Here is a 12,711-nt window from a genome sequence, read left to right as displayed (position 1 = left end):
AGGTTTTCCTTTCAGGTCATTTTTCCACTCGAAAATTTCTTTTGAAGTTAGCTGTCGATAGATTTATTCTTGTCATTAACATCCTGACTTCATAGACTATTTTCCAAGTCCACCTTAATTGTTCTCTAAATAAGGTTTGGTACATTATCTTAATTTTTTAAAAGTGGTTTGTAATCCACATATAAAATCAGGACCTTGTTCAAAAAGGTTCAGAGGTTCTTTTTCATTTGTTTCATTCAATTCTAAAAATTGACATTGTATGGAGCATTTAATGAGCCAAACATGAGTAAAAAATTAAACACTCTTAAGTATAAAGACTCATGAGATGGTAACTAGGAGTCCCCTGTTGAATCTGGGCTGCCTTTGGAGAAAATAGTGTTGCATTATACATTGTAAAGTACTTGGGTTGGCTGTGGTCCTCAGAGAAGAGACACCCTACTCTCTGCTTCCACAGGGCTGAGTAACTTCCTCACAATAAGGGGGCCCTTTAAGATTAACAAGGAGAGAAAGGACCACAATCATCTGTTAAAGTAGTTTATACCACATCTACCAACTTGTTAACTATTCACACTCTCCCATCTGCATCATCTTTGATAACTGTCTCCGTGGCCCCCACCTCGCTGCTATATTCCCCGCCTCTGTTACTTAGGGTAGTGTGGTGGATGCAGTTTTTATTCCATCCTTCTTGTCCTTGCTCTGGTTTTGTTATTTGTTTTTTGTTTTTGTTTTGTTTTGTTTTTTGATGTTCTCTTGCTATCTCTGGATCTTTCCATTCCTGGGTTCACTGACAGAATGCCTTAGCAATTCCCACACAAAAGGAAAAACGAAATCATGATAAAGTACAGGAAGATCAACGGCAGCCCTGTGGTTCTTCCCTTAGACACCTGGCCACAGCAATTCAGGGCCCAGAGCAGGGCTTTGGAGGAGTTGACATTTAGTTTTGCATCTATTTGAAAGAGTCTATAAAACCTCCTCCTGAGTGAAATTATGCAGAAGCCACATGAGGGGAGACATTAGAAGATGAAACAGAGTTCTTATATAAAACTGTACAGTGGCATGTGACCCATATATAGACTTGGTTTGAATGTGACTCAAATGCTATTCCTCTGTGACATTTTGATTTTCTCAAGTTCTCCAGTCAGGTCAGTGATAGAGCACATCAGTGAATCAGCCAAGTTAGGAAGTCACCAATCAGAGCGCCCTAGATAGCCCGTCACATAGATAGGAGACATTCTCCTAAGTCCTGGGAATGACTGACTTTCACATTTATTTGGAACTGTTTTTGCCAAGAGAGCTGTTTAGACTTATGTGAAATGTTGAACAGAAACACATCATATATTATAGTTTTTATTTGCTGTTAGCACAAAAAAGTTTACTACATTTGAATTTATCAGATTCTAGTATAAATTATACTTATTTCTTTATCATGCTTGTTACCATTATCATTTGGATTATAGAACTGTAATATTTAGATTTTATAATATGGGTTTTGATTTTTTTCTTTTAGACAAAGACTCACTATGAAGTCCAGGCTAGCCTCAGAGTCATAGCGCTCTGCCTCCCACATTTCTGCTTTAAGTTAGAATCCTCACTGTTTAGAGGTTTTTGGGGTTTTTTATTGGTATTAACGTTGTGTGCGTAGAGTGATGGTACTATAATGTCTTGTTCTGTAATGATTCTGGAAGGATCTGAGACGTGTTTAATCACCCTTGTTTCTTACTTTTGAAGAACCAACCAGAAAACCTTGGGAAAGAACAAACACAATGAACGGCAGTAAGTCACCTGTCATCTCCAGGTACTGACTTTCTTTTCTAAGCTTGATGTTACACGTGTGTCTAAAAAGAACCTAGTGTAGGTTGTACAGAGGAGAACAAGCGGGCCGTGTCCACATGTCACTGAGCTCATGGCGCTTTTCCTGCTCCCACTTATCTGATAAATTCTCCAGATCATTTGTTCATTTGTTAATCACATTGACTGATATTTTAGGAGAGTTTCATCCCTTTTAATTTGTTTATTTTTGAAATTCAGATTGGAAGGAAAACCAGTGCGGCAAGTATTAAAATACACGTATCACTGAAACTTAACAAGTAGTCATATGTCTATGGCTTTGCGTCTATTTTTTTTCCTCTTACTAGTCTGAAAGAAACTTGCAAGTAAATGGTGTTTCACCCTAAATACTTTGACAATTTCCCAAAGAACCAAGGATATCTGCAACATAACAAAGTAGGATTACTGCCCCACAGTAATCTAATATTGAACAGTAAGGAAAATCTCATACAGTATTGAACAATAATGCCCCATTAAATTTTGAATTTTAGAAGAAATTTTTATGTTTTGTATTGAAAATCAGCTAGATATTATAGAGAATGCAAGAGAGCAAACATAAATTTTCTGTGTCTTAGTCAAATCTTCTAAGTGTGGACTCAGTGGCCGTTCTGGCATATACAGGTTCTATTCTTAGCACCCGGATGGCAGCTCACAACCAGCTCCTAGGGGGTCAAATGCTGTTCTCTGATTTATGAAGACACTGTGTACCCATGGAGGCAAAACATCCATCTGTATATTATTTAAAAAATAAATAATCTAGATTTGGCAGTGCACAATTTTTATTCCTAGCATTCATGAGGCAGAAGCAAGTAGATGGCCAACCTAGACTATGTAGCGAGACCCTGTTTCAAAAAATTAAATCAATCAGCCGAGAGCGTGTCTCAAAAAAATACAGAGCAGTCATCACAACCTCTGGCCACCACATCCACGTGCACACATCCACACACACCACAGAACAGGAAAAGCAAGTTGGAGGTACAGCTCAGTTGGTAGCACCCTTACCTAACAAGCAGAAAGCCCTGAGTTAATATCCGGCTCTGCATGAACTGGGCATGGTTGTCAGGTGCCTGCAGTCCCAGCACTGAGGTGCGGAAGTGGGGGTTGAGACAGGAGAAAGATCAAGCTCATCCTGATCTACACCGAGTTTGAAGCCAGCCTGGCCTGCGGGAAAGAAGGAAAAGCTAGCGTCTGAGTTCTCTGTAGCAAGAACGTCAGGGTAAAAAGGCTTTAGGATGAGTGATAGATCACCTTGGAATGTTCTGTGGTTTTCAGTAAAAATCTCCTGGTTTTATTCATGAGTATTGTTCTTTACATACCTGTGAAGAGTTAGTCTATTGCTTTGATATTCATCAAATTGCAGTGTCTTTGCTTGCGCTTTGATCCCAGGTAAGTAGGTCGCTGCAGCCTAGAGAAGTAACCACTGTGTCTTCATGTAAATTAGTTTGAGGATACCCTTTTAAATTTGGTAAAATAGATATCTTAAGGATAATTAACGCCTTTTGTTTTTGTTTTGCTTGTTATGTAACTATAAATCAGTAGCATCGTGGGAATTATTTTTTCAAGGTCTACTGTATACCCTTTAAATGGTTTTTCCCCTTCATAGACGGGATTCTCCAAGGAGAAATCAGATTGTTTTTGACAACAGGGCCTATGATTCATTACACAGGTATCCTCCTGCTGCTGTGACTTTGTGGTTTCAGACCTTTCAGTAACATGTCCAGGGGCGGGCTGAGCTTTTTCTACCTGGATTGGTAATCACCACAAGGGAGACACTTGGGAGGACTGAGGTTTCTTCTGTCTTAGCTGTAGTTTGACACTTAGAGTAGAACCCTGCTATCATTTGATAGTTGGATTCCTAAGTGCTGGGATGAGGAGGAGAGTCATCCTACATTGTCTAGTTGGGAGCTTTAGCAGTTTCCTGTAAGGCTGTTTTCATCATGATTATGTGACAAGGCTTTTTAAAAATGGAATTGAAGATCCTGAGCTGGGCTTGTTAGAACACAGGGTAGAATCGTAGCCATAGGTGACGCTGCTTTGAGTACAGTCTGTTTCCTTGGTGTAGTGAAATGAATGTCTTTAACAGTTTGGTATCTGACATCCTGAGCACATTGTTTCTAGATCAACTCAGGCCTCTGGATGTTAAACATACAGGTATGGGAGTGGGACTTGGTGGTTGGTCATGTCCTCAGCACCTAATGGCTTAGGTTCAGTCATTATTAGCATTGCCCCGACACCTCTAAAGGGCTGGTGGCCAGTATCAGTCATCTGCTTCTTTCTTAATTGGAAAAAGGCAGTTTTTTAAAAGTCTGCAGACACTTTTCAGCTATTTGCAGAATTAATTTGAAAGAATAGGAAGTTAAATATTGTGGTATCAGTATGCTCTCTTAAAGCTAAAAACAAAATAAAACAAAACAAAAACTGTGTAGCTGGGTGATGCATGCCTTTAATCCCAGCACTCAGGAGACAGAGAGACAGGTGGATCTAAGGCCAGCCTAGTCTACAGAATGAAACCCTGTATTGAAAACCAAGGCGGGGGGAAGAAAAGGGGAAGAAAGGAAAAAAGAAAAAAACACATGTATTTAAACATCTAATAAACTTGGGTTTTATTCTCAGTTAAAGTGAAAACCCATAAGGTAAAAGAACAGACATAAAGAGGGGCATGGTAGTATCTGCCTGTAATCTCCACCTCAGGTTTCTACTGAAGCAGGGTTATGAAGTAAGGGTAGCCTGGACTACATAGTGAGACCTTGTCTCAGATTAATGATTGAACACATAAACCACTGAAATATGTGTATTTTATTAGAAATATATTTAGTGTATGCCAGGCACAGTGGCATATTCTTTAATCCTAGTGTTCTGGAGTCAGAACCAGGATCTCTGTGGGTTTGAGGCCAGCCTGATCTATGTAGAGAGTCTCAGGGCATCTAGGGCTGCAGAGGGAGAGGGAGGAGGTTACAGGTGTTTTAATGCACATCAGGTAATACACATCTTTTTTTATACACATTTACTGAAAGAATGAATTAAGTAGTCTATAGAGAGGCTAACTATGTCAGTAAGTAGTTCTGTAATTGGACTCTAATCAAATTCTTATTTGCGAAAATTTCTTATATGCCACTGGCAACCAAAATATTTGGCAGATTTATTTTGCTGACTAGTTAATTTTCCATAAATGTCCAGCCTTTTTATTTGTCTCTTTGAGGTAGGCTAATTGTTCTGAACAAAAGGTTTATTAGGAAAATCTCGGGAACATAGAGAAAAAAATAGTACCTTACAACAGAATCTTCTAAGTCACGTGATTGCTTCACACACCTGGTGCCAGGATAGTGTTCCTTTTTAAGAAAAGAAAAAAGAAAAAAAGTGGTGATTGCATCTTTCCTTCAGTATGAAAAGTTCCCCCTGAGTCAGTTCTCATGGTGGTGCTGGTGGTGGTGATGGTGCTGGTGGTGGTGGATTGCATGGTAGCATGAATTAATTTTTTTAAATTGCATGTTTGCACAATTGTTTATTAACATTTTAAATTGTTTAATAAATACAGATATGTTTATACACAGTAGCATATTTCTTCATTAAATAGCAGATTGTACCTGTTTGAATGTCAGAAATATTCATTATATATCTTAGGAGGGAATATCACTACTTGACCTCAAATGGGAAAAATAAAAGCAGATTATTAATAATTTAATTTTGGAAAGCAGAAATAATTAACAAGTATAAGACATAGTGTGCCAACCCTCTAAAATATTTACTGCACCTCACTATATACAGTACACTGGGTCTTGATTCATAAATGACTGCATTTAAGTAGGCACCTCAGCAAAGAAAGGTGTGGCCTCGTAGGAGAGGGGCAGTTGTTTATATAAATCCTCAGGACATACTAAACAGAGTTTCTGGAAGTTACTGTATAAGCAGATACCTAATATGGTAAAATTTCATTATAAGCTTTTTAAGCAGTAAAATGGTTTGATATTAAAGCAAATTAAGTATTTCATCTTCATGAATAATGTCTTTGGGTTTGGAGTATTATATCTTATGTGAATTATAAAATACAGCTTTATAGCAAGATACATGTGTTGGGTCTTGATTCAGATACATTTCTAACATTGGTGCCCTGCATAATTGAAATGCCTGATTGAGTAATGGTTTATAGAGTGGTTCCTGTTCTAAACCAGAAAGTGGAGATGTAACGACTAGAGCTCCAGGTTTCCTATTGAGGATTTCCTTCCATTTTCAGGATTGGAGAGGGAGCCATGATTTACTTTGGTGTTGGAACTTATCAAATATGCCTAATCCCTAACACTTACTTTACTTTGTAAAAATTTTAATAAAAGCTAAATTTTTTAAAGTAATTGACAGTTTCTGTCCTAAAATTTCCCAATTTTTTCTTTTGTTTTCATTTATTCCATTTTCTTCCTCTTCAAAACAGAGTGCATTTATGAACTTACAGAAAGTTAGAGTAAATTGGGTATAAGAGTGTGCTTCTAACCCAATAGTCAGTTTTCAGCTTTTTGTGTAAATACTTAAAGTGGAAACAAACAGGCTAAGAAATTAGCCTTATGAAATTATTTCTTCCTACAAACTGAGACTCAGAACTTACAAGCTGATCTTTGTTAAATATTTAAGACAGTAGAGCTTTCCCTTTGTTGATTTGCCTGATACTTAATGCCTAATATAGTATTTCAAAAGCACCAAACATGGCTGTGTTGTGTGGGCCTTGAGGGTTTCGAATGGTCGTTCTGCTGTGTCCTTGGCCAGCATGCCGTGTGTTCTCTGGTACCAGGGCGTGCTGTCTTCTGCTTTCTTCACTGTATTGTCTCCTTTTTCTCTTAATATAGATGATTAAATTGATAAAGTAAAAAACAATTTCTGCTGCCTGTTCTAATCAGTTCTGAGATTTTGACAATTAACTTTTTAGCAAAATGTGTTTAAGAAATGAATTTAAATCTGGCTTTGGGATGGCAAATTTATCGTTACTTAACAAACTCATTATATGTTGTAAATATAATTTATCTGTCCTGGAAATTTCTTTTGTACAGACCCAAATCCACACCTTCATCACAGCCGAGTGCCAATGGAGTCCAGACAGAAGGGCTTGACTATGACAGGCTGAAGCAGGTGGGTACTCCATATAGCTTTCTGTAAACCTGTTTGTTATGCGGGTGTGGGAAACCTTACCCTTTAATCCCACACGGGTTCTAGAGTGCTTTGAAAGTTCACACAGGCACAGATACTTTAGACTAATTAGGCTGTGGCCATGGTCCCCCCATACTGTACATCTCAGTTCTTTTCTGGTTCATTGAGCTCCCTTTAAGTCCCAGCAGCAGGGCAAAGCCTTGCTTAAATGTGAGGACGGAGCTGGCAGTTCTACCTTCTATTGGCAACAATAGACCAGACAAATCTGATCTGAACAAATGTGATTCTGACAAGGATGTAAGGAAACGGGCACCCTCGCACACTTAGAATTTCTAAGAAGTAGTTTGCAAAGCAAAGCTTTAACTTCTGACCAGTGATTGTTTTTGAAGTGATTTATAAAAATAGATTGGAGCAAAAGTAAAGAAACTTAAACAAATTGGTAGTCATTGGCCTCCCTGGGACATGAAAAGCTTTTTCTATAATGAATTTTAAGAGAGAATATAAGCCAGCCGTGGTGGTCCATGCCTTTAATCCCAGCACTGGGGAGGCAGAGGCAGGCGAATTTCTGAGTTCGAGGCCAGCCTGGTCTACAGAGTGAGTTCCAGGACAGCAAGGGCTACACAGCGAAACCCTGTCTCGAAGAAAAAAAAAAAAGGAGAGAGAAGTGAACAGCATAGCACTCACATAACTTAAAGAGTAAATCTTCCAAAGGTAGCTGTTGTTTGTTTGCCGGTCATTGTCCTTTTAAATTTAAGTCTACAGTTGAATCTACAATTCTTGATGGAAGACAGAGCATCATTCACACACACACATGGATAGTCTCATAAAAAATGAACAGATGAGGCTGGAGAGAAATGGCTGCTCAGTAGTGAAGAGCACCTGCTGCTAAGGCAGAGGGCCCACTTCCCAACACCCACATAGTCTCTTACAGCCATCCAGCTTCGGAGGATCTGATGCCCTCTTTTGGTCTGTTCAGGCACCAGGCACACATGTGATGCACATAAGTTAAATATATGCTCAGTGATCTGACATTTTAATGAATTGTTTCATTTAGTGAATTATTTCTGCTCTCAGAGGCCAGAAAGGAGGTCGGATCCATAGAACTAAGTTCAAAGGATTGCAGGCAGCTATTTGGAACCAAACCTGGGTCCTCTATAAAAACCAGCCTCTACACTATTTTTAAATGCTAAGTCTGAAATCTGGTACATGGTTTATACTCACAGTCCATCTCATTACAGACTAACTTCATTGTAAGAGTGCCGCAGCTGTGTGTGGCGGGTGCCCACTCTGTTAGGTACTTCAAGTAGGACTTGGTAGCTGTGGTGCCAAGAAATTGCCATACCTCAAATGAGGTGACAAATTTTTGAAGAGCTAATTATCTAGGGACCTCTTCCTTGAAACTTTCGTATGTATCACATCTCCTCAGGAAGCTGCCAGAGGGTTGGCCACCACAGCCATCTGAGTTATACTTCTCTGACAGGGCTGACTGTTTATGTTCTAGTCTTTCTATCTTATATCTTACTGGGCCAGAGTAAACAAAGATGGGTCAGGAGGAAATAATGAAAACAGAATTTACCCAGGCCAATTCCATTCTAAGAAGTAGAATTGTAACTGCGGAATCAAGTGTCAGGGTAGTTGAGCATAAGGATCTGAGCTTAACCTGGGAGCCCAGCAAGCTGGACATGTTGGTGCATAGTGTCTTGGCTCGCTGGCCAGCTAGCCTGGTCTACTAGATGACTTTCACCAGTACGAGATTGCCTTACAAAGGGGAGGTTGGAGCCTGCGCTTGTAAAATAATACCCAAGACTCCTGGGTACATAAACATACAAGAACTATATGTTGTGATACATTCTCTTAACTAATCTGAACAAGAAACCTCTTAGACACCCCTTCATTTTTGTTTGTTTGTTTTGTTCAGGACATTTTAGATGAAATGAGAAAAGAGCTAGCAAAGCTGAAGGAGGAGCTTATTGATGGTAAGTACCTGGCACCCGGTCCCTGTAGACGGCTGCGAGAATGACTCCACACTTGCTCCTGCCGCCCGGGGGCTAGCCTTTGTTTAGATTGTTGGAAAGCTGCTGGTTTTTATGATTGGAGTTATTTGTGAAAATGAAAATAAATAGATTTCTAAGTGTCAAGTGTAGAATTTGGTGTAATACCAATCAGGCAGATTTTCTCTCCACTCATCCATTCCACTGCACTGCCTTTGTTTTGGAGCCCACAGAACCAGTGTTCTTGTCTTGAATCTACAAGGGAGGGGGTAAGTGGACATAGTCGTGTGTGATTAGTATCTTTATAAGTTAAACATCTATGCAGTGAAGATGTAGATCCTGTATCTTTTTATGAAACAGTTTGAACAAAACCTTGAAGGTTTTTCAGGAATGACTCATTCATGTGTATCTCCTCTCTGCTGTATTGACTTGGAAAACCATTTCTTCCTGTTGTAGCAATCAGGCAGGAGCTGAGCAAGTCGAACACTGCATAAAGAAGCAAGCTAAGGAGGGGCAGGACTTGAATCTGGAGAAAACAAAAATTCCTACAAACAACTCTTAACCCCCCAAACTTTTAAGCTGTAAGAAGAAAATGGATACACAGGAGGGAAAGCGTCAACCTCTGAAAGCTTCAGACAGTGACTCTGGCAATCAGCTGTCCCCTCCAGTGTGCTGCTTTATTCTGACCTTTACCACAGGATGGAGAATTATATTGGAGTTCCCTTAGCAGTACTAAACCTGTCAGGCAAGATCACCGTGCATTGAAATATTTTCATGTCTAGATGAGTCTGCACGTTTTCCATAATCCATTGCTAAAATAAAGACGAGAAAGGCTTAAGAGATTTTTTTTTTTCCAGAGGGCGCTGATGAAGAATTTGACTTAGTAAGTTCTGCTGTTGCATTGTAAATGTTTCTCTCAGGTTTGTCTTCCTATCATATTTGATATTCCGTGAACAGTTAAGATCATAAAGTATGGAACAAACGGAATTGTATGTGCTTTCAAAGGGTGGTATTTATAAGAAAGGTCTGAAAATGTTTAGTCCCACTTGAGGAATTTTAGAATGATAGGAAGTCTCTCGGGTTAGCCTTCATGCAATTTTGTAGTTTAAAACATAAAGTCCGTCCAGAAATTAAAGATTTAGATGCCTTCCTAAATTGTTACAATGCTTTACCAAATCTATGACTTCTACATAACCAACAGTGGTCAAATGGAAAACATTCTATTATAGATTTACTGTAGGTTTTCAACCTTTTTTAGACATATGCATGTGGACATTTTTATAATGTAATTACAATCACCACAAAGTTAGCTTTTTTAATTACAGACAATAATGCATGTCACACTAATATGTAGTGGCCTTTTCAGGGCCTAGTCCCAGGGAAAATATTTTGTAGAATATAGGGAAGTGGGAGGAAGGGAAGGAATAATTTTTTATTTAAAGTTAATTTCTGCACTATCTTTTTTCTCAGTTATCTGCATGGAATTATAATGAAAAATATTTTGTGACTTTAATCAGTAAACATGTTAACAAAACCAAGTACTTAATCTTTTACATCATGTCTTCAGCTATTTGTATTTTAACCAGCAATTTCAGCAGTCTGAAACATGATTCACATGAGTACATCTCACTGTGGAACTCAGAAGTTTGATCACTGAGTTTGGCAGTTATTTTCACTAGACGTTTGGGTACATGCTCCTGACTCTGAAGCCGCTCCTTGACCTTTGTCGTGCTAAAATACAAGAAATATCAATAATGGCAGCAACCAGGGTCACAGAAGTCACTAGGTAAGGGAGACCAATGAGGAGTTCTGCAGCTTTCTTTTAATAGAAATAAAGTGAGGCTTAAGTGGTAGGGAGTGTCTACTGTTACACCCTGAGTGTGTGTGTCTGTCTGTGTGTGCGCGCGTGCACATGCACGCGCACACACAGTGAGAGAGAGAGCGAGCGTGAGAGGGTGTGATAGATAGGTTCCACCTTTTATGGAAATTTATAATTGGCAAGATTAAAATAAGGGAGAAAATTCTATATGTTGTAATGTTAGCTTTTTGGAAAGTCTAGGAAATCAAAAATTCTCCAGGCTGTCCATCATGATTTATGCTTGAGTTATTAATGTGCCATATTTGCTTTGGAATCTTTGGCTATCAAAACTTTTACTAAAAAATAGTAGATACAATCCACTTTCATTTGCTTTCTAGATTTCCTATGTCTCAGCTGTAAAGCAAAGCTTGATGAGAGTAGTTTTCTAAATACTGCATTTTGCAGCTAACCCCTACTGCAGAGCTGTTTGAATGAGGGGGTTTTGTTAAGACTGTCTTGTTTCTGTAGAAACTTCATCTTTAGATTAAAGTGTGAGGGATGAGCGATCATAAGTCAACTCCGTGGCTTTCTCTACCCATCAGTCGTTGTCTCGCAGGAATAGTAAAGGCATTAAAGATGCGGCAAGTGTGTACACTGTGCTAAAAGAAGTATGCATCTTGTTTACTATTGAACGTTTGATTATGTCACTACTTTGATTGTGTACATGTACATCCCTTACAGATCTGATCAAAAATGGCTTTTCATTTTGTTGCTAAAGTTAAATAGTCTGTAGTACGTAGAGTACTGGGTCTAGATGGTCCAAAGTGAGACAGAAATGCTGAAGTCAAATGCTAAGTCCTAAACAAAGCTGGTTTATGCACTAAACGTTTTGTGCCTTGGTCTAATATTTAACACAATGTCTGTAAAATGACAAAAAAGAAAAAAAAAAGAAAAAAGAACTGACATTGGCTCATGCTGTATCTGTATCCTCCATGATAGTGTGTTATCCCACATGACTAAATGTGCTCCTCCCTGGAAGCTTCAGTGGACTCTATACATTCACTGTCATCCAGGACAGTCGTGTCATCGCTAGAGATTTCAGTGACTACAATCAGAAGCTAAAGCTTGAGTTGTTTTCCCAAAACTGTCCCTTGGAACCATATTGTGACGATGGGGTCTTGCTTCTGTGTTGACCGTCTTCAGCTGAGTCAGTTTAGGGATCGTCTGTGATAACAGGAAGGCTCTGCTCTCCTCAACACTGTGATCTGACCTGCGACAACTCTACAATACACTCTGAATGGCTAGCACGTCCATAGCAAACAAACTGAATGTACAAACCTTAGCGTGGTGCTGAAATCTCTTCAGAGTAGTAACCATGATCTCAAAGTCTGTTCAAAATGTGTCAATCAGAACTGAAGATGAACCACTGATGAATGTTCGGTCCTCATGCCGTAGGCGTGTTTCCTGTTTAAGTTTTCAGTTCTCTGCTGTTACCACCATAACTGTTCCAGTTAACTCTCCTACACACTAACTTCATTTGTGCGATTGAAATAAAATTGCAGTATGTACATGTTTCTTGTTGTGACACTTAGATGATCTTCTGAAATGATGTGTTAATTCTAAACCAAGTGATACTGGGTGTGAAATCAGCACCTTAGAAAGCCCAGGGCTTCACTGTTTACAGTTTAAACATCATGTCACTGTTCTTTAACGATTTCATCCAAGTCTGGCGTAGTAAATAACATGAAGGGAATGTGTAATGGATCTGTTTACCTTTTGTTTTGCAGTAAGCGCTGTGTGCCTCTTCTGTCTTACATTCTCCCAGCACAGCTTGTAGTCAAGGTGGTGAAAAGGGTTTTACTCCATTTTTTTTTGTTCTATAACATGGTCATATATATATATATTTCACTTCATTTACATGGTTCATTTTTTCCTTATGTAATTTACATATTAAAGGATATTGCC

At 38.9% G+C, this 12,711-nt stretch overlaps 1 protein-coding gene across 9 annotated transcripts in view; it reads left to right on the top strand.

Annotated features, from left to right (window-relative positions):
* Positions 1-12,506, top strand: part of Enah (ENAH actin regulator) — a 117,757-nt gene extending 105,251 nt beyond the window's left edge. For 5 of the 9 annotated variants that reach the window (XM_029538370.1, XM_029538367.1, XM_029538365.1 and 2 more), the window contains 5 exons: positions 1,729-1,795; positions 3,431-3,493; positions 6,861-6,939; positions 8,876-8,933; positions 9,405-12,506. In XM_029538370.1, the coding sequence (XP_029394230.1) occupies positions 1,729-1,795; positions 3,431-3,493; positions 6,861-6,939; positions 8,876-8,933; positions 9,405-9,442 (305 nt within the window). In that variant the 3' untranslated portion in view covers positions 9,443-12,506. The remainder of the gene's footprint in view (positions 1-1,728; positions 1,796-3,430; positions 3,494-6,860; positions 6,940-8,875; positions 8,934-9,404) is intronic. The other 4 variants (XM_021198245.2, XM_021198244.2, XM_021198243.2 and 1 more) reach the window with 1 other exon arrangement.
* Positions 12,507-12,711: the final 205 nt, after the last annotated feature.

Source organism: Mus pahari, chromosome 5 (assembly GCF_900095145.1).
Source record: "Mus pahari chromosome 5, PAHARI_EIJ_v1.1, whole genome shotgun sequence".
Classification (NCBI taxonomy): Eukaryota; Metazoa; Chordata; class Mammalia; order Rodentia; family Muridae; genus Mus; species Mus pahari.
This window is presented reverse-complemented; position numbering and strand designations above follow the sequence as displayed.